Raw genomic sequence first — 20,198 nt, forward strand, 5'->3', positions numbered from 1 at the left:
TGAATTTTTCAGGACGCGTGAGGAACACTGGTCCACCCCATAATATGCCTAGATTCTATTCTACTGTTATATGCAACGTACCACGTTAGATTCTTGCTAAGAAGATAACGCTTTGCTTCATAAATGTCTTAATGTTGCTAAAAATATCACCGCACGACAAATTATAAAGATTTACTAATAAACACCACTTTATAATCCGGCGTCTACATCGGGCGGCTGGGGGCTTTTCTACAGGGGTCCTCATTGAACGTGCTGCGGAACGTTTGTATTAGCAAAGTTCAGATGGGCATGTTTTGGTTGGACGTTTTTATAAATATCAAGCTGCATGTGCGATTGCGCTGGTGATTTTGAGTTTTTACCATGATGCCAGGAGAGAATCAATCCAACGCCAGAGGAATCGCCTCTGAAGCAACTTCTGGCACCTGTCAAAACTGCACTGTTTTAAATCAGGTTTTAATCTAGTTTGTTTTCTAAGTTCACGCTTTGCACTTGTTCTGTTTTCTTATTGTACTTATTTAGTTACTCTACTGATAATTAACATGTGCGAATCAAAGTGTATAATGTTAATGAAGCATCTGTTTGGTTAGCATTAATATATATGGTGATTGAGTGGATCGATTTGTAACGTTTACTATAATATCTATATATTTAATAATAGTCAAATCCAAACAAGATTACCAGTTAAGGAGTAATGATTGATTAATGTTTGTTCTTAATAGGGCTGCGTGATGTTAAAGAAAAAAACTGACATTGCAATTTTTTGTTATTCTGCGATATGGATATAGAGATAAAGTTGGTTTTATATTCACATATTTGGACTTTCTCCTTAAAAATATAATGTCATACAAGTATTATTTGCTAACTCTTAATAGCGAAATCATATTAGCAGTCAACGACTATCAAAGTATAACATTGTTCACAGTCAAATAAACAGTGTTAATGTTACTTTCACGTCACACTTGCAGGTTATTTCAGACCGAATATTCAAAGTTCCATGGTAAACAATATAGGAAGCGTGTCACAAGTTGTCACAGAACGAATGTGTGAATATAAAACCAACTTTACCTCAATATATAATTTCGCCAGACTTGAATAGCACTACATATTTAAACTGATTGGGATGATTATATATATATATATATATATATATATATATATATATATATATATATATATATATTAGGGGTGTCACGATTTTGATTTTTAATCGAAATTGATCGAAATTTATGCTCAATTTCGATTATCGAATCAAAAAATAGAATCGTTGATGCTGCCACGCCCCCATGTCACGTTATCTTGGCTTGCCAAGAGGGAAAAAACAGGCTTGTTGAAGTGCTTGTTAAACTGCAGAAGCAGGAGACCCGTCGACAGAACTTAAACCCTCTCCTCTTTTAATGAAGTCGCCGGTGTGTAAGCATTTTGGATTTCCAGTGAGTTATGTTGACAACGTTCGTGTTGTCGACAAAAAAACACAGTTTTGCAAGCTCTGCTATGTACGTATTACGTACGGTTCGTCCGATAGACAACACCGGCATCGCGATCCTCTGCCCGCCCCCATTGCAAATCCGCTCGTGAAAAGTACACACTCAGGCCCTGTTTACACTGTCTTTGTTTTTAAACGGCATTTTAGAACGACAACGATTTGACATCCACAGTGGCGTATAGCATTTCTGAGCAGCCCTCCTTCCTCTCTACCTCTGAAAATGCACATCACGTGACCACACAGACACAGACGCACACACAGCCATGCGCTCGAGACAGCAGGTCCAGGCAGTCAGAGTACTGCTTTAATCTTTCACTCACTTGTACTTAGTCATTTTAGCGAACACCTCAGATACTGTTGGCTGGTTCCTGTTGGTTGTGCGTCTTTTTTACCGACGCCATTATAACGACACAGATCACTGCCTATTCACGAGTCCCGCAGAAAAAGTGATTGACAGGTGGTAATTATGTGTGTAACTTGCCTTTATTCATTTACTGTATGATTTGTTTATGGGTAAAACAAAGACCATGCAGGTCAGGTAGTTTAAACGGTAGGCTACAAATAATTAATTGGTCATTAATTAATTATTCATGATCGAGAATCGAATTGTGCCTTTAGAATCTAAAATGTAATCGAATCGAGGATTTGGAGGATCGTGACACCCTTTATATATATATATATATATATATATATATATATAGAGAGAGAGAGAGAGAGAGAGAGAGAGAGAGAGAGAGAGAGAGAGAGAGAGAGAGAAGCAAAGATGCTAATTAAATGCATGATTTGGTTTGGTGGAAACTGGAGAGTTTAACTGTGTTCAGATACAGAAATGTAATAATCAGACGTAAATGTGCAATTTCATGCAAATGTCAACCTTGTCATGAAACGTTTCAAGTTTTCACCAAAATACCGAAACCATTTCTTCATTTTTTTGTTTAAGCAAGTATTATAAAGTACTTTAGAAATGCTCGAAAATTTCTCCGCCAATGCTTTGAAGCAATAATATTTGATTTACCAAAGTCACACGAATGACAGATTCACATCGGTCACATCCATAACAGAACGGATGTCACATCCATAGCAAAACTTTTACCTTATAAATGCAAAAATATCAAATAAAATCACTCATATTTGTTCTATAGAGAGTCAGCTCTTATCCTTTTGATTAGCATTATTTTCTTTGGGTTGTGCAGTTAATTCACAGAATTTCTACAAAGCATGTTGTATACTGCAAACTTGCATACTTTTTTGGTCACATGCTTATTTTCCTCCATTTAAAGTAGAAAATATGTTTAAAGATTGACAATTTTCTGATCCCTTAACTTTGTGGTTAGTTGTTCTGGAAAATATAAACAGATGTTAATGTTACCATTTACTTTCTATGTGAATTTATGTTTTGGATTTCTACTGCAAATTTCACATCTATAACGCTGGAATTGCTCAAATAATCAACACTGTCTAGTCTTTATTGTGTACAAATGAAATACAACAAATCTTTGCTACTGCTGCAAAGTCAGTCACAATCACAGGTATTAAAACACAAGCAAATGAAAAAAAAAACTCTATTATGGTTAAATTTTGCAGTAACTTCACAATGTTCAGAACTTTGGTCCTTGGTCAACTATATCCCAACTCAGCACTGCAGATTCTGAAATGTGACTTTTAAAATCATATATTTTGCAGCCATAATATGTCATTCATTTAGGTAGTTGTTGTTACGTGTGTGATGTGTTTAGTTTGATGAATTGTCTTAATCAACAATGCAATCAACAATGCTGGCTGTTGATTACAAGTTAAGCTAATGCTACATCTATGTTTTGCAGAGCTTAGATGAATATGTGGCTGCGTTGTTGACTCTTAAGCAGAAGATTGTCGACACAGAGTAAGTGGTTAATTTATGGCTATTTGTTTTTTATTTTATGTATATATGTATATTTTACACATTTAGACAGACCTTTACCTGTTCCATGCTGAGAATTCTGTTTTATTTGTTGACAATTTGAACTTTAACAGTGTTCATCACCTTTTTTATTTCAGCCATATCTTGACTGAATACAAAGAGAAGTGTGATGATATCCTTTTTAAAGCTATGTAGATGAAAAATGTTCCTCTGTCATGCTGTCTTTTGTTTTACAGATTAATATATTATAGACTGAGCATGTTTTCTAAGCATTGTAGCAACATGTTATCCAAGTTTTTGAAGTTGTTGAATATCAGCATGACCACACTAATGCCGAGTTCAGACTGCATGATTTTAGCCCCTATTTTGACTCGCCGACAGGTTTTGATAAATTGCCGACAACTGCCTGAAATCACAGGTAAATAGGTGCTTGTTTGCGCGAGTAACAATCACACAGTATGAACTATCAAGGATAGATAAACAATTCAATAAATCTAATTTGATACTTTCTGATCTATTCTAACACCCTGTCCTAACTACATGTGATGTGTTGCAGTGTTTTTTTTCCAGTTTTTGTCCTAACATCCGGAAGTTTGTATTTTAGAAATGGCTTCTGTTTGTGTGATGTACAACAGCATAACTGACACGTTTACATGGACACCAATAATTCGATATTATTGCGATTAAGACACTACTCTGATTAAGAGTTAATCATGTAAACAGCAATTTTTGATTAATCAGATTAAGATCATAATCGAACTAAAGAAAAATCAAATTAAGACATGTGCAGTATGCCGAATTTAGTTGCATTATTGAAGTGCAGTACAGGCATGTAAACACCTTAATTGAATTATTACCATCATGTAGGACTTTTTGCCGCGTTTTGCAACTGGATAGTTCACACACGCGAGAGCATGCATGAAATGTTCGTGAATGAAAGTGAAAGTGCCAAACTGCAGTTAAAGTTGACAAATTAAAAATGAAACACCCGTAATTGCATAAAACTCCGGAGGAAATCGGGATAGCGCGGTGACGCAATTATATTAATCAAATTATGTGCTATAACATGTAAAATGGCATTGAACATTGAAAAAGCAACTCATGTAAACACCTTAGTCTTATTATCTTAACTAGATTAAAGCCAATAGTTTGATTACTGATGTCCACGTAAATGTAGTTTCTGATCACCTCAGGTACTGATAACTGTGCAGAGTTCCACACAGACAGAAGTATACTGTGAACATTTGCTATGAATCAATTTTTGTTTTCCTTGACAAAAAGTCACAGCTGCAGAAATCACAAAGGTAAGACCTTGTTTTCAATTACATAACACCTTGTTTAATATATATATTTAGATGACATCAGTGTAAGTAGCTGATGCTTATTAAAGAAAGTTACAACTTCGCCTGTTATCGAAAAGTCTGATTGGCAAACCCTTAAAGAGTTGGTTTCCCCCAAATGAAATAATCTGTCATTGTTTATTGTTTGTTATTCCAGTCCAGTAAAAACTTTGTGCATCTACAGAGCAAAAAGATTTCTTTAATCTTAAGCAAGTCCATATACAGTGCTCCGCATAATCAAATACATCTCTTTTAAAAATTGAATTTTTTTTTTTTATTCATTTTGCAGTAAATAAAGGCAAAACATGTTGGTGCATTTAAGCAAAATGGTTGTCATATTCCCTGTCATATTAATATGAGTGTAAAAATGTGTGGACTGTGATCTTAAGTTTGTTTGATTAGTTTCAGTTTTGGATTTGGTACTGAATAATCTAATGTATATGCACAGACGTATTATTGTAAACATTGTTGAAAGCTTAAACATGCTGATGTGGCATGCAATAATAACCCTGTTCTGAAGACTTGGATTAAATAGTTTTTTCTTAATGTTGAACACTTTAGTGATGTTGAACCTTTTGCAAAGATATTATACTTATGTTGCAAATGAAGTAAATGAAAGCCAAAATGTAGCTGTACAAGGTCATTTACTTTCAGTTCCTACAAATCAGTAGCAATACAATCCACAGTTGTTTGTTGTGCACTGATATTTTAGAAGGTTGAAAATGAGTAGAAAAACTTTATTTGGGAAAACGAAAAAATCTTTGTCATGTCAAGTTTGTTGACTGTGTTGTGGTGTACTTGCAAAACTTGATTTGTTTTTCACAGAGAGAGCAGCACACTGCACAGACAGCTAGATGAGGTGCTGCTGAAACTTGAACCTTTGGAAAAACAGACTGTGAAGTATGAACAGCTGAAGACAGAGCTGGAGAATACTAAGGTTTGTTTTAACACACAAAGTCTTACCATAACAATCCCCAAATGTCAGTAATGAGAGCTATTGCTTTTTCTCAATACCAGCTTTAGAACAAAATAAGAAATCCCTCTTAGTTGTCATGATTTAAAATTATTGCTGATAGTGATTATTAATTTGTAATTATGTTTTTGGTTATGACGTGTCAGTGATAACCCTAAAAAAATCTTCTGCTTTAACTGTAGTTAGCTATATTAAACCTAAACTGATGTTTGTGTTGTTGTTTTTTTGTTTGTTTTTCCAAGTTTCCTAGAAATATCATGACGAAATGTTATGTTTGTTTTTTCCACAACATTTTGTGACCTTGGTCTCTGATTTGTGTTGTTGTTGTTAGTGTTTTTTAAAACAATTAATAACAATTGTATTAATGCAGTTATAATGCAGGTAACAGCTCATGAAACATTGAAAGTAAAAAGCTCCAGTTTAGGCTGTTTTAAGTGACCAAATTGAATCATCGTTATAATCTGTCAGAATCATTGTAATTTTGTCAACAAAATATATTCATCTAATGTAATCAAAAAAAAAGTAAATTAAAGGGTATGGTCACCTACAATTTCAAATTGATTTGAACTAGAATAGAAAATGTGGCAGTTCCGTATCTAAGAAGCACAAGCACTGTTCTAAGACCTGACATACCTTCACTCGTGTGGGAAATTGAGACTGCACGTCTGCATTCAATTATAGTATATTCAGTTATAGTATATAAAGTACTGTACAGTAAGGATGCATTTAAGGATTGTAAAGCTGGTGGGACTGTTAATATGTGCATGTAAATTTTTCATTAATCTTTTTGTTTTTAACTTAACAGGCTGAATTGGAATTGAATCAGCAGAGATGTGAAGATGTGAACAGACTAAAAAAGGAAAATGCTCAGATAATTATTCTGTAAGACTAATCTGTTTTTGGATCACTGGATTAGTTGATCATGTGCTTGTCCTTTACTCATAGTTTTTATTTTTCTCTTCCCAGAAAAGAAAAACTTGAAGAATCCTTAAGAAAAGCAGAAGGTACATACAATACAATTTGTATTAGGATAGAGCTGAAAATATTATACAAATACAAACAATTAAATCCAGCTCTTTTTTTGATGTAAACATGATTTGTAACATCACTGAATTTTAAATAATATTTTTGGTGTAATTTTATTGTGTTTTCAGACACCTTAAAAGGACAAGATCTGGAGAATGAGAAGCTCAAAAATGGAAAGCAATTACTAGAAGAGGATCTACAGAAAATGCAGGTAAGTTTTTTATTTTCTTGTATTATTAAAAACGTTGGTCAGTAAAAAACAAATGCTTTTTTTTTTAAATTAGTTTAATGTTTTTTTGTATGGTAATGTATCATCATATATTGGGTCTAAAATAGCAGGGTTAATGTACCATTTGTCTTTGGCCTCACTTATTTTAATATTTACTTTGTTTAAATCCTTGTATATATTTCAAATGTGTATTTGTTGATTTCAAAGGATTCCCTCAGAAAATATCATCAGACTTCTGAGGAACATGAGAGTCTGAAGTTGGAGAATGCCAAAACCCTGATTTTGTAAGTCCATTTCATGCCAGATGTTGCTTTCATATTCTGTATTCCATTGTCTTTCCAAGCAGTGACTTATACCTCTTTGCAAATTCTTCACAAATGCTTCAGCTTTTTAATAATCTGTTGACCATGTAGTACATATTTTTTGTGATTGTTTAATTGGACATGGCAGAATTGAGAGTAAAATGTACATGTATTGTGTTTTTCTTTCAGGAAAGGAAACCTTGAAAACGAACTTTTGGTGTTGAAAGGTGTTACTTTAGATTCTACTCTGTTACTACAAATTCTCACTGTTAACTAGGGGTTTATCACCTTCCTATTAGATATTTGCTGTTTTTTGTACTTATAAAGTACATATTCTGCTTGATGTTATTCTACTTTTCTAATTGTACCCCATACCTACACCTAATTACTAACTTAACTGTTTAAAAAAAGCTAATTAGTTTGAGTTAAAAGTCATACTTGGTTTAAGTGTGAATTGTACTTTAAAATAGAGTATGACCAATATTTTAGTCTTAACCTATTTAAATATGTACTGTATGATCAGTTTTATTCCCTACATAGTTTGGGCATGACATCTAAATTGATTTCATAATTTTTTACAGAGCTAAAATGTCAACAGGACAAAGAAGTTGGTGCTCTGATTAATGAGAAGAGAAGACTTGAAGAAATGTTGTTCACAACACAGGTTATTATTTTGCTTAATACATATGATCTAGTCTAGTGAAATGCAAAGTAACAAACCATACTCATTTAGTTATTGTTTTTGGTATTTTCATATTTCCATTTTCTTTTTCATTCCTTTTCTTTTGCAGCAAAATCTCAACAAACTTCAGAAGGAGTTTAATAAAGGTATATATTGATCATTCCTTTTTATCCTAAATTGTTTATTATTTGTTTTCAGTCATTAAGCAAAATTATTTTTATCTTAGAAAAAAGGAGCATGTCTTCTCAGACAGATTCTGAGCCAACAATAGACAAAGGTATGCTTTGCTTTTAAACATTTACACTTCCCATGACCCAGTGAATCTGAATTTTAACTTAAAATGGCTGGATGGCTTCATCATTAATCGTTTCCTTTTCAGACAAAGTAAGAATGTTGCTGGAAGAGCTCTGGCATTGCGTAGAAACGTCAAATAAAACGCAAGAGAAACTGTTGCTCACTGGTAATCATTCTTCTTTGAACTAAATCTTTCTTTCTGGAAAGCAATAGTTATCAAGTGTCCAATCTAAATTTTAATAATAACATAGCATTTTTACTTGCAGGAGAAGAGACCACACAGTTGAAACGAATACCTTCTCAGCCACGACTAAACAGTCCTTCGGAAAGACATATTTTTCATCCATCTCCTGGGAAAGCCAGTCCAGAAACTCAATCTTCAATACTCTCCATGCCCAAAACACCTCCCAGAGTCAGTAGACCTAAAGAATCGCCTCAGAAACTCAAAAAGCAGAATAATGTCCAACAGTTCAATACACAAAGTAGAAAGAGGAAAGTAAGTTCAGATGTACTTGAACAAGTGGACACTTTGACTGATGATTCAAAAGAAATGACTTGTGAAGGCCTGCTACATGGAGATTACTGTATGGATTTGCTGGCACTTAAAGAGTGGTTCAAACCTTTGCCCCCAGTTTTATCACCCGTGCATAGCCCCTCATTAGAGCTGGTAAGTGAACATTTACCTTTCAATAACTTTGTAATTTGAGGTTTAATTAGGGACAGTTAGTTTTGAAATATGATTTGAGAATTCTTTTACCTTGCATATGTAAAATTAGGGCTGGGTGATTTGAATCAAAGCGATTTTAATGTGCATTTTGTTAGTAAAGCCGGTTCTAGTAATCCTCAAGCACATGACTTTTGATAGAACAGTTTACCACGGTTGTAGTACACTGATAAGCTACGCAAAAAAAAAATGGGTTCAAATTTACTTTAGTCAAGCACTGCCCAAAGAGATGTTTGATAAGGAAGCAAGATTTGTCCTAAGGATATTATTACTGGTTGCAAAAAAAAAACAGGTCTATATAATGGAAAAAAAATGACTGCATGTCTACAGATGAAAACTGATATTTTTCTAAGGAGGTGGAAAAGTATTACGACATATTTGGATATGTATATTTAGAGATTGCTTAACCTCACCTTAACATGACTGTTATTTGATGTAACTACTATGCAATACAATGTAACTTGATGTACAGAAGTATCCCCTGGAAAGTAATTATGATGGCAATACCTTTTATTTAAATTTTTTAGTATTATTATTTTTTTATTTCTTCTTTATTTTTTATTATTATTATAATTTCATTATTTATTTTTAATTTTTTGTTAGGTATCACCTCGTGTGTAGGGGGTAAAATTTTGGGGGAAGGGGTTGTTCTGCAAAATAAATATATAGAAAAATCTTAAATAAAAAGTAAAAAAAAATAAATAAATTACTTTAGTCAATCTACAATGACATTGATAATAGTTCTGCGATAATGACAGCTGCTTGCATCACTTGTCAATGAACTACATCTCGCCTTATATCTACAGTCAAATGTTTTAAATAAATCCTGTAAGATAAATCAATATTTATGTTTATTCAGCAAATGCTGTTTTCCCCATGGGATTTTCTGGGATTCTTCATGTGTATTTAAACAGGTTTGTGAGTTTTTATGACAGCACCCTTTGGCCTTTGGAGGAGATTTACAACAAATCACACTCAGTGCTTTCTTAAGAAGATGTGCACAACAATGGCAGCTTTATGTTTGTGATTTCAATTTGATTGATCACCCAGCCCTAATTAAAATACATCAGCTTAAGTTTGAATTTATTTCAATGATTAATTTTTCACTTTGCTTGCGCTTAACCAGATAACCTGTACCAAATCATTCTGAATCTTTGTCATTGTAGATATGTTAAGTGAGCATTAAATATACATGATGGGGACAAAATTTTACTGTATATAAAGCTACAATAGACTTATTCTCTATTCCAAGAATTTGTTCTGTATAAATTTACAACACAACTGCAAAAGTGTTGTAACTCACTGGAATAACTGAATGTATGTCATCCTTAATGTAGTGGTATCAGTTATGCTATGCTTTATGCTAATTTAAACACTAACAAGTGAATGTAATTTGAATGCATGTAATCTAGTTTAAATTTGTTCTTTCAGGTCAATGTGAATGACAACAAACCAATGTCTGATACTCAACAGGAAAATGAATCAAGTAATGAAAAATCAAAAACACTGGCAAGCTTACATGAAGAATTGGAACTTTCAGATATTGGGGATAAGAAGTCATTGCTGAAAGAAGAGGAGGGCACATGTTCTCTGTTGTGTCCAGACACTCTTACAAGATCAACTGTATCTGTTGATAATTTAGACTCTGAAAAAACATCTGAGAGCCAAAACGTGGAGGCAGAGGATATGTGTGAAGTAACACTTGGCTGTGTAGCCGACAGTCTAAGTGACCATGCAAAGTTGGCTCCAGAAAAAAGTGTGGAAATTTCCTTAGTAAATGGTGACACAGGTACTGCGGGAGAGCTTCCACTGAAGAATGAAAATGGTGAAAAGGCACATTTGGAAGATGCAAAAGTCACTGATAAATTTACAAACATGTTGGAAAACTCTGATCCTTGTCAGTGGAATGAATCTAAAATTGTGGACACCAGTTCTAGTGAATTTTCAGAGTGCAAAACTCAGGAACAACCCATTGTTTCTGTCGCATCTAATGTCAAGAGGAATTCGATGGGTGACATGAACTGTCTTAAGTCAAAGAATATTGAGAATAAGGAGTCAAAGATCTCCGTATCACTAGAAATTAATTCAGCACAAGATTCATCAACACAAGATGTTCAGAACAGACTGCCTGACAAGGCTGTTCAATCTGAAGATATATCTGAGGATATTAGTTCAGTGACTATAAAATGTAAGAAAAGTTTGGATGTGCGAGAAAATGGAGATCTCTGTTCTTCAAAGACTTCAAGCGATGAATTGTCATCAAAAGATGAAGGAATCTTTGGTTTGATGGGAGAGGTTAGTGATCAGGCATGGTCTGAAGGAAGGGCTCACCCAAAAAAGTTGGAGAATTTATCTGAATTTGAGCAATGTTCCACTGCAAAGCAAATGTCCAAAGATGAGCCTCAGGAATTTCTTTCTGAGAGCAAAACACAGTCTAATGCTGAACGTCCATTAGTAGTTATAAATTCTGAGCAAGAAAGAAGTGCCAATCAGCAAGAAAGTGGCGAAACATGTAAAGAAAATTCTTCAGAAAGCCCAAGAAAAACTATGCAAGTTGACAATACATTTAATCAGGAGGCCGATGAGATGTCACCTGTTTCCCAAAGCCAAAATGCCTCAAATTTGGCCAGTGATAAACATAAGGAAGCATTGGAAGATTCCGTACTTGATTGTCTTGAGGATACCAGTACACCATGTCAAGGTACTTTGAATCCAGAAAATTCTACCTATGAAAAGGGCGCCAATGTTTCTGTTGTTCCAAATCCCAATAGCAAAATTCATATTACACCGACAAAATTTTTATCTCTTAAAAAAGTTCGAACAGAGATGGGTCCACCCCTACCCCCAGTTGTTATGCCACTTACTAGTACTCCTCCAAGATTTGGAAGACATCACACACCTTTAAAGCCTACTTCAGCATCAAGTTTGTCTTCAGATGGACAGACATCTCCTGATACGATCCTGCCATTGCCTGTTGTTGATTCAACTCTTTCAGATGCCTCAGAAATAGGCCTGTCAACTCCATCGTCATCTTGTGGAGTTCCTTCATCACCACTACAGTTTGGATCAGCTACTCCAAAACATGCTGTTCCAGTCCCAGGAAGGCTTCCATCATCTGCATTATCTTCCTCCCCTCCCTCTGCTTCTCAGGAAAATTCAATGCAAATGTTGGATACTATGTATCCTGAACTCTCTGCACGAGCTCGCACTTTAAACATTCTCCGTGGGAATGTTAACCTAAACCAAGCTGCAAATGAGAATGGTACCTCCCCTTCATCTGTTAACCAGATATCAGGAAATAAAATGATTAGTTCTGCATCTACTGCTTTCACCAAAACAGAACAGAAGCCAAAAAGGACAGGTGTGAACATGCTTTTGCCAAAGAGCGCTAAAAGACTCAAACTCGACAACTATTTACCTGCTCATGCTGGTGCTGATTCTCCAGCAGAACAAGTGACAGGAAATCAAACGGTTATTGAAACAAAATCTACTCAATTACATCAAGGACTGCCGAGTAATCAAAAAGAACAGATGACTGAGAAGGGGCCAGACAAGCCAAATGATGAAAATCGTCAGATCTCAGATGCGCTGGACAAACTTGGAATGGCCTGTTTTGATGTTTTTCCAGTTGTCAAGAGTCATATACACCTTGGGAGAATATCTCAGGTTCCAATTTTGATTGATGCAGAAAAAGCTGTAATTGCTGATTTTTGTGTAAATCAGGTATGTTCATCTTGCACTATTCAGATTTTATTTTTATGTATTGTTGTTTTTAAAGACACAATATATATATATATATATATATATATATATATATATATATATATATATATATATATATATATATATATATATTTCACCACTAGAGGCACGACTGCATTTGTAATCATGGGATTTGTCATCTTCATTATATCCCATGGAACACTGTAGAAGTCATTTTCATGAGTGAGCTAAATAATTCAGTACTTATTATTATGGTATAGTGGTCCTTCGCTATAACACAATTCACTCAGATGCTAAAAAGCTTTATGAACCTTTTGCCCACAGCATTGAATGTTTGTGCCTGACAACAGGTTTTGATCTTTGGTTTTATTCTATAATATTGACTTTTTTTCTACAAAAGTTTGAACTTTAAAGAGTTTAAACAAGATAAAAATTGTGAAAATTGTAATGACTGTCTGAGAAAAGTGTTTTAAAGTGTGCAGTGATGGGTTTAACAGCCTTACAATAACTGTAATATTTATTAAAAAAAAAAATAAAGCTGACTACTTTGCAGATTTTGCTAATTGCAGGTTATTTTTAGAATGTAAAGCCACCTTTCCACTGCACATGACAAGCGACAGACCGGAAGTCATTCATTTCCAATGGAAAGTAGTCTGAGAGTTCTGATTATCTCCATAATTCGGATCTGATTTGAGCTGTGGATCTGTTAAAATATTTTAACTCCTGTGACTAGACCATATGCGACCGGCCAACTGGATGTTATGTATTCCAGTGTTGTCCAGGACCAGTGGGTCCAAAAGTGCGAGATGAGAAAAAGCGTTTTTTTTGTTTTGTTTTTTTAAATCAGAAAAAAAGTCTATATTAAAAAAAAGATTTTTATTCATTAATGAGTAATAAAATTTTATTACTTTTTTGTCTCGTTTCCACATTCCCTCCAAAACTTTTTTGCAATCTAAGATAAGTTTCTGTTATCCGTTTATTTAACCATGATGACACAAGGAGGTCTTGCTTTTGCACTCCTTTAATTTGGACACCGCGAAAATCCAGCTTCTCTCACATTGTACAGTGGAAAGGCAGCTGAACTCCCGCAAATAATAAGGAACTACTGTAGTATGATGCAGAGTAAGGCTGAAAGCCATCAAAACGAAATGACACCGCTGAAGCATTTGCAATGAAAGATGTGCATTACATGGCACAGAAGCAGCTGAGCTTTTATTATGCCACTGTTGACTGCTTCCAGTCATGATCACTTGGCAAAGAAGCACCACTGTTTTACCATGCTAAATATATTATAGGTTTTGTTATATTGCTGCTCTGTGCAGTCTAATTTAATGCACAAAATGTTAAATTGTCTTTGGTGTTTCCCTGTTTTCTATAAAACCAAACTGGAAATTGAGGGTCTATGACATCATTAGTACGACAACACAGGACATGGTCCATGTGACTAGATAAAACGGCTTATTTCTCGGGAGTTTAACTTTTTTATACATTTGGGAAAGCACAAGTCAAATAAACTGCTGGGTAACATTTTACAATAAGGTTCATTAGTTAATGCATTTACTAACATGAACTAATCATGAACAACACATGCACAGCATATATTAATCATAATTGAACATTTACTAATGCATTATTAACATCCAAGTCCATGCTTGTTAACATTAGTTAATGCACCATGAGTTAACATGAACTAACAATGAACAACTGTATTTTCATTACCTAACGTTAACTAACATGAACAAATACAGTAGTAAATGTATTGTTCATTGTTTGTTCATGTTAGTAAATGCATTAATTAACATTAAATATTAAACCTTATTGTAAAGTGTGACCAAATGCTGTAGTGGTTTATGGATATTTCAATGACTCAATCTTACCTATTGTGCCTTTACGTTGTTATTCGTTTACTAGTTTGTTCTTTGAGGACATTGCACACATTTTAGATTTTTATTTATTTATTTATTTACTTTTTTTTTTCAGTCTTCAGCAGAAAAGCTCATGTTTGCCATCTTGACTAAACTAAAAACCGAGAGGAGTATTCTGAGATGTCAACATGTTCAAGCTCTGTGTAGAGTTTACACTGGGATATGTCGCCAGATAGGGGACTATCAGAAAGCTCATGCCTTTGCATACAACATTCTCAAAGAGGGTGAGTTTATTGCAACAGTTTTCGTTTTCTCAAGTATACTTAAGATGCTAAGCTAGTGTCCTTATTGACTGGGTAATTTTAAATTCCTTGCACAGATTATCCAGATGCCTCCAAGCTAATCTTGTTCATGATCACAACATGGCCAAATGTGTTTTTCTACGAGACCTTCTTGTGCAAAGCCATTCATACAGTGGCCAAGCTTAAATCGGAAGAAGGGATTTTGGATTGCCTTACTAAATATCTTCATTGGGAAAAGGTATGCTTCATGGCCTGTTCTTTTTCTAGGTTAACATTTAATTCATTTCATTGCCAATAATTAGTCCTGCCTGACCCTGTTAGTTATGTTTTAAGAATTACATAAATGAAAAGTAAGCAGAGAACAATGCTATAATATTCCATTTAAATGTATGTTTATAATAAGGTTGGTTAATATTTCCATTTACACAAGTTATTTCTTAATTGTTTCCTAGAGTCCTCCTGATAACATCAATGAGTTGATCAACTGCACACTAAAGACGCTTCAAGAAGACAAAGATTTGTCTTTCCAAAAGCATGATCGCCATGGTTATGATCTTTGCCCAGCTTCATGGGAATACATATATACCTTGGATCTCCTGTGTACTCACATGAAGTGGAAATGGACACATGATTATGTCATTGGGTATGTTTATTTACTGCATATGGAATGGTATTTTATTCGAAGGACAATGCATTGCTAATGTGTTGATAAAAATATATACAATAGATGAATTAACACCTATTATGTCTTCTTTTTGTATTGAATAGAAAAGAATTATGGCCCATCATGAATACTTGGGTGACACAATCAAGGCTTCAGCAATCCCCAGTCTGTGATGTTTCTGTAGCCGCTGTTCTGCGTTTGATTGGTAAGTTTCTGAATTTTCAGGAAATGGATAATGCTGAAAGTATTTTGAAAATTACAAGTAATATAATTATTTTAGACGTGGTCAGGCCAGGCTTGGGCTTTGGCTTGCACAGTAAATGAACAGTTATGTGATGCATTTCGATTAGCACAAGAAAATATCAAATCATTTGTTACAACATGAAAACCCTTCCCTGCAAAGGTGAAACAAAAGATGGCAGAGAGTTCAAAAAGAGCGAATTTTGACGGCGGTCATGCTATCTGCCAGTTCAAAAAGAATGGTCATTCTAGCCGGCAAGATATTTTGGCGGTCGCTTATACACTGCGTATTACGGTAGAGTGATAAACAACTACAAACTACATTGAAACCGCTGTCATCGAAAATGAATTGGATGTTCTTGGCTAGTGGAAGATGAACAAACTATCTTACCCAAAAACATGCTAAATTAGCCAGAACAGTATGCAATCTTAGCGAGTAAAGGATTTTTAAATTATAAGTAAATATTAATTAAACCTTAAATGCATAATGTAGTCAGAGTATACAAGCTAATGCTGTCATTATCTTTTTATTATTCAGCTTCACTGTCGCGTTAATGCCAGATTATGAAGAGAAGTGACGAAACAAATCCCACAGAGGCTTTATCTTAATTTCGTTATTGCCAAAACCCTTTAATTTAATTTCATTTGTTAAGAAAGACTCATTTTTATCGGTGTGTTGGCCAAGTTAAAGTCTAAGTGTATGTATCTAGGCCTTTGTAGAGTGCTGAGATGTTACGATGTTACAGAGGACTTATTTTATTTCTTTGTTCCAACTTCCAAGTGGCCTGTTTGTTATGAATAAATTATGTTAAAACGCATATAAATGAGTCATTCTTGAAAAAAGGCAAAAGAGCTGTGTGCATGTATACATTTGAATAATGTTGGGCTGTCAATGGGTTTGGGCTTTTAAAAAGCAGTCAATCTAAATGTACTTGTCGAGCTTGGGCTGAATTCTGTCGGGCACTTGCCTTTTCGGGCCTAACTTTTAACTTTGTTACTTTGCTCTACCTAGTACAGTAAATACATATAATGAAAGAATTTTCATACAGTGGACAATGAATATTATTTCAAAGCTTAATGGAATAAAACAAGGAAACTGAGATGTATAGCTTTATTCTTTTTGAAAAACTATTTACAAAAATTTCAAATCCTTTACAAAAAAGTCCTCTTTCATGCTGGAAAACTCTTACACATCTGTCTTTCCCCTAGCTTGAACTCTTTAAAACCATTTTGCTCTGTGCAAAATACCACATCACGTGGAAAGCATTAGCCCTAACCAGTCTTGTCCAGCACTATGCTTCAGAAGTGGATCACCCGTGGAAATAATCCATAATATAAATTATTTATTGGCCAAATGTTTCAATTCATTGAGTGCATCGATATCTTGTCAGTAGTGGTGTATTTCATGGTCAAAATGTTATATAAAAAAAAATGTTTTGTTGAGTCCAATATTTCAATTGTGTTTTATTTCCCTGTTTCTCCAGGACGACTTGGTCAGTTGGGAATGAAACAGATGCTATGCAGATCAGTTCAAAACGTTGCTAAAGCTATAAACCTCTTTGGAAAACATGGGATTGCTGAAGGTATTGAAGATTTAATAATGCAGCATAACAGTTATAGCAGAGTAGAGATTTATGTTTGTTCTTTTTATTAATTTTTAACGGAATAGTTCACCCAAAATGAAAATTTACTCCCTCTAGTGGTTCCAAATTTTCTTTCTTCTGTTGCACACAAAATAATATATTATATATGCGTTCCCACTGCCTAAAGGGTACCCTTTTAGTGGTTATGGTGTACAACAGAAAGTTTTAGATTACATCATTTTTACTTGAGGAAATTTCACAGTGAAGTTGTACGGGTCGTTCACGTTCGAAGCACTTCTCACAAAACAGATGCTTTAATACTTGTGTATAAATGTTCATTACTAACCTATGAACATGGTTTGATTATACTGCAGAACAATGGCAGTGTGTAATAGCCTACTGTAACGTCTGCAATTAGAAAAATAAACAATAAATGCAACATAAAAAAACAAACACAGACCCTTACAGTCTCCGATGTTACCAATCACAGAAAAAACTACACAGCATACATTTAGGGTGCTTTCACACCTGCACTTTTGTTTTGGAACGTATCTCGTTTGCCCAGTTAGCGCGGTTCGATTGGCATATGTGAACAGGACAATCGCGCTCTGTTCCGCGCCAAAGTAATCGCTCCGAGATCGCTTGAATGAGGTGGTCTCGGCTCGATTGAAACGAACCCTGGAGCGGTTCCATTGCAGTGAGAAAGCGATCCGATCCGAGCGCGGTTATATCGCAGTGTTTTATGGATATGTAATATGCCCGCAAACGAGTGATGATCTCCCGGTAATCTCGCGTCTCTCTCCCAGTCCTCAAATAGGCATCGTCGCGCACCCTTCTCACCCCTCCCCACCGCATCTCTCCCCAGACACTTCACGCGCGCGCACCCTGTCAATCACCACCAAACCACCACCTCTCCTGACAGCTGAGAGGGACGCTGCAAAACAAACCCTGACACGCTGATCAATGTGAGGAGAGTTTACTCGCACGTGACTTGTTTTAGCTCTTTTGGTCTGATTAGAAACTTTGCAGTGTGAAAGTGAACCGCTCCAAGAGCAAAGAGCAACAATGTAACAATTTTAATCTCTGTTTCGGAACAACTAAATCGATTCACAGGTGTGAAAGCACCCTTAGTCCTTATTTGGGTTCAAAAACAAAATGCAACATATAGCCCACAGTCAGTGCAAACCTCTCATCTGTATCTTTAATCTTCACCAGCACAATATCATCAACTCAAGAAGTTTGTTATTTCAAATATAGACGCAATCGCGAGCTCACTGGAGAAAGTGAAACCGCTCGCACTTTTAGCGGCCTCGTAAGACAAAAAGAGGACATGTAATGTAATGTGTATTTATATAGCGCATTTATTGTGTATGGCCATACACCCAAAGCGCTTCACAATCATGAGGGGGGGGTCTCTCCACACCACCACCGGTGTGCAGCATCCACTTGGATGATGCGACGGCAGCCACAGGACAACGGCGCCAGTGCGCTCACCACACACCAGCTATTGGTGGAGTGGAGAGACAGTGATAGAGCCAATTCGGTGGAAGGGGATGATTGGGAGGCCATGATCGTAAGGGCCGATAGAGGGACTTTGGCCAGGACACCGGGGTTACACCCCTACTCTTTCACGAGAAGTGCCATGGGATTTTTAATGACCACAGAGAGTCAGGACCTCGGTTTAACGTCTCATCCGAAAGACGGCAGATTTTGTTCTTTTTGGCTTTGTGGCTGTACTTCAAGACAACAACAAGGTTTGTTTGAGCTTGGGTCAACCATGGCTTGTTATTATATGCATATAGCATTACGATGTAATGTCTTGGCTGTGTTTTTAAAAATGGCGGCTTCTTTGTTTTCATTCTACTGCTTGTGTATGCGCGAGTGACGTTTTTCTGTAAACCAATAGCGTTCAGCTGTGCGTCTAGCTCTGCCTTTTGGTACTCTTAAGTCTAAGCTAGGAACACTTTGCAAAGGGTTACCAAAGAGTGGTATGGCTCGTTTTAAGATACCTTTGACAGTAGAAATGGCCATAAAAGCATAGTGAACTGTACCGTAACACATAATGAAAACAGTCTATACATGACGTCTTTTGTCTTCCACTGAAGAAAGAAACTCATGAAGGTTTGAACAAATGTAAAGGGTGATAAATGATGACAGAATTTTCATTCTTGTGTGAACTTTGCTTTAAGTATTGTATATAAAGATGCTGCCCAAACCATAAATCACTATACCACTATTTGTTATATAATTGTAGGTGTTCCCAAGGAGGTGCAGTTGTCTGCTGTCTATGCCATTTATGACCTGGCTCCCTGCAACCCCAAAGATGCCCTGGAGGCTTTGGCGTCCTGGAGAAGTGAAACCACACTGTCAGTACCAGCTGCTGTGACCAGCTGTATCACTCAGATTGCGTCCCTTTGTCGTCAGATTAAATCCTAATTTATTATTTTTTATTTTTAATAAACAACCCGTGAGACCTGACTATGCTGTAGTTTTACTCCGTGACCTGGCGGAATATCTCTGCCCATCGGTTGCAGTAAAATAAGCAATTATTGTCATTCTTGTACATTTGTGTATATTAGATCAAAGTATTAAGTTTATACCATAAAGAACTTTTGTATTGAACTTTAAATGTTTTTGTGTGGTTTTTCTTTTTCTGTCAAAATCAACATACAGAGGTTGGGAAATGGTTTGCTTTGTTTTATTTATTCTGATGCATTCTCTGCTTTGGTATCGATCTGTTACACCTCTTTAGACAGGTGTAGCTTTATCTTGAATAATTTTTAAAGGTAAATCTAGTGACTGAGAAAGCAACTCATCCATATGGTCTTTTACAGATTTGCAATATGTATAACTGCAATAAATTAGGTG

The 20,198-nt window shown here is 35.4% G+C and overlaps 1 protein-coding gene across 2 annotated transcripts; it reads left to right on the forward strand.

Moving 5' to 3' along the window:
* Positions 1 to 218: 218 nt before the first annotated feature.
* ice1 (KIAA0947-like (H. sapiens)) lies at positions 219 to 19,959 on the forward strand. 2 transcript variants are annotated; one of them, NM_001034965.4, is given in 22 exon segments: positions 219 to 450; positions 3,307 to 3,365; positions 3,521 to 3,555; positions 4,669 to 4,687; positions 5,549 to 5,660; positions 6,502 to 6,578; positions 6,663 to 6,700; positions 6,851 to 6,933; positions 7,159 to 7,235; positions 7,443 to 7,480; positions 7,835 to 7,917; positions 8,045 to 8,081; positions 8,162 to 8,212; positions 8,315 to 8,395; positions 8,496 to 8,896; positions 10,385 to 12,676; positions 14,657 to 14,825; positions 14,921 to 15,081; positions 15,296 to 15,486; positions 15,612 to 15,712; positions 17,232 to 17,330; positions 19,585 to 19,948. In NM_001034965.4, coding segments are annotated over 22 exon segments (4,476 nt in total). In that variant the 5' UTR covers positions 219 to 360; the 3' UTR covers positions 19,767 to 19,948.
* The last annotated feature ends 239 nt before the right edge of the window (positions 19,960 to 20,198 follow it).

This window comes from Danio rerio, chromosome 16 (genome assembly GCF_052040795.2).
Source record: "Danio rerio strain M-AB ecotype USA chromosome 16, GRCz13ab, whole genome shotgun sequence".
NCBI classification, from domain to species: Eukaryota; Metazoa; Chordata; class Actinopteri; order Cypriniformes; family Danionidae; genus Danio; species Danio rerio.